The 2264-nt window shown below is 42.6% G+C and overlaps 1 protein-coding gene across 1 annotated transcript in view; it reads left to right on the forward strand.

Moving 5' to 3' along the window:
- Window positions 1-2160: 2160 nt before the first annotated feature.
- Window positions 2161-2264, forward strand: part of TTYH3 (tweety family member 3) — a gene marked incomplete at its 5' end in the record, with an annotated part of 33758 nt that continues 33654 nt past the window's right edge. The window contains one exon of the mRNA XM_009700965.1: window positions 2161-2264. Coding sequence (XP_009699267.1) covers window positions 2161-2264 — 104 coding nt within the window.

Below are 2264 nucleotides of genomic sequence, written 5' to 3' on the forward strand. Positions count from 1 at the left end.
TTAATGGAAAGCAAATATTCTCTGGAAAGTGAAACACAGATCGTGGTGTAGTGGCCAGCCAAGTCCTTTTGGCCAGATGGATAAATTAAAGCATATAGTAAGTGCCTTTCGAAGTGAGAACTTCACGTTGCTTGCTGCATGGCAGTCTTTAATTATTTTTTTTTCCTTTTTAGTATTCCTGTTTTTTCTTTTCCTTTTAATGAGGGCTGTTCCCCTACATCTGGAGCTGTAATGTGAATTTTTTTGCTGATAAAGAGTTGCTGGGTGGATGTTTTCAGCTGAGTTCATCTTTCCAGCAGTAATGCTTTCTAGCATGTGCAGGAAAGTTGAGGGTGTGAAGAAAGAAGTGCAGGCAAGCAGTGCAGGAAGGCTTTGCATTACAGCAGCTTGATGTGTTTAAAAAATAAAGAATATCCCCGAGGAGCTTTGGTATGCCAAATGTGTTAGTTAAATTAGTACTGAGTGCTTGTACATGGCAAGCCTTCAGAAGTGGGAGAACGTGGGGCTCCGAACGCTGCTTCCCTCTCGGAGGCCCCTTTCTGCTCAGGAACTCAAACAGCACACGCACCATCTGGTGTAATCATGGGAAAGGGGGATAGGGCTTTTTCCCTTCCACCCCGACTCTTCTCTGTTAAAGATCCCTTTCTACAACAGGACTGAGTTTGTGCTGGTTAGTTTGGGAAAGTAACACCTGTAAGCTCCCCTCATCCCTGTGGGCTCTGGGTGGGTTTCTTAAGGCTGGGAAAGCAAACAGCATGTGGCTACGTGGAGTATCTGTGATACAGCAGTTAGATTTAACTAGCGTGAATCTCGTTATGTGTGGCAATGGGCCCTACAGTCTGTACACGCTGACGTTTGCTTGGCTGGAAAGTATATTGTGTGGCTCGTATAGTTTGCCAGGCTAATAACTCAGCAGGGAGTACCTATGAAGCAGACTGGGCGGAAAGAAGGGGAAGAAAACCTTATGAAGAGCAAGTTACTACCAGACCCTGTTAGAAACGGTCGTCAGTTTGCTTGAGAATCTTACGTTAATCGCAGCATTCTTTGTTTTGTTTCTTTGACCAGGAGGAAGCCATTGCTTCAGTTGGGAGGAAGCGTATAAATGTTCTTTAAGGAATTTCTGCACAGGGAGGAAAAGAGAGATTGATTTAAAAACCAACCAAAACCCAAAATCTTTGTTCTAGGTTTGCTGATAGAGATCTATGTCTGCCTTCCCAATACTGGGGCAGCAATACTAGGTGACTGTACCCAATACTAGGTGACTTAGGCTCTTTCTAGATATTTAAGTCATTTCTAATAAGTTGGCATTTGTCACCACTAGCAAGGGTTTATCCAAAAAAGCTTATGGGTAAAATACTTCATTCGTGAAGGAAAGTGTGACTGGATTTGATGTTAGAATAGATTTATTTTTTTTAGGAAAATTGTTTTGCATCTGTGAGTTTTGGCCAGGATTTTCTGAATAAAAAGAAATGGGAGTGGAGTTAAACACTTATTGCTTCCCTTTCCTCCTTGAACATCTGACTAGCAATATGTATAACACAGTAACTCAGGCTTCAAGCCAGTGTGTCTGTAGCATCCACGTTTGTTGTACCTATATACGTGGATGGTATATGGAGAGGTTTAACATTTATTATAGGTCTACCATGAACAGAAGCATTGCATGGAGATTCTTTTTTTTAAAATCAATCCTCTGCATGTATAATAAATTCCACCCCCTTTCAAACCCACTCATGCACTTGGATTTCTAATGAATAAGCCTGCATATTTATTCATGAAGATTAAAGAACTGTACAGATAGAGGCAGCTGGCTGAAATTTTTTTTTTCTTTAAATCTGCTGACCTCTGATGAGGAGTAAAGAGGAAACCCTCCCTAATTCACTTAGGCTGTTTGCAGAGTGGGATGGGCAAAATGGCTCAACTATTTACTGACTAGGTACAGAACATGATTTCATCGAGTAGGATTCTGAGAGGGGAGAAAATGGGGCTAAAAACCTCCTGTTTATATTTTAAAAATATGTAAAAAACACAAAACAACTTGTTTTCAAGGTACGCCTTCAGCGCTGTCTTATTGCAGAGCCCTCAAATATCTGGGCCCTGATCCACATCCCCTGCTATGGCTGTGCTGTGGGCAGATGTGACGCCGGTCTCTGTTTTCCACAGGCCCTGTTGCTGTTGGGTGGCATCGCTCTCTCCTGCCTTGCTCTGGACCTGCTCTTTCTCTTGTTCTACTCGTTTTGGCTGTGTTGCCGCCATCGGAAGCGCGA

The sequence above is a fragment of the Cariama cristata genome, unplaced genomic scaffold (genome assembly GCF_000690535.1).
Source record: "Cariama cristata isolate BGI_N322 unplaced genomic scaffold, ASM69053v1 scaffold29425, whole genome shotgun sequence".
Classification (NCBI taxonomy): Eukaryota; Metazoa; Chordata; class Aves; order Cariamiformes; family Cariamidae; genus Cariama; species Cariama cristata.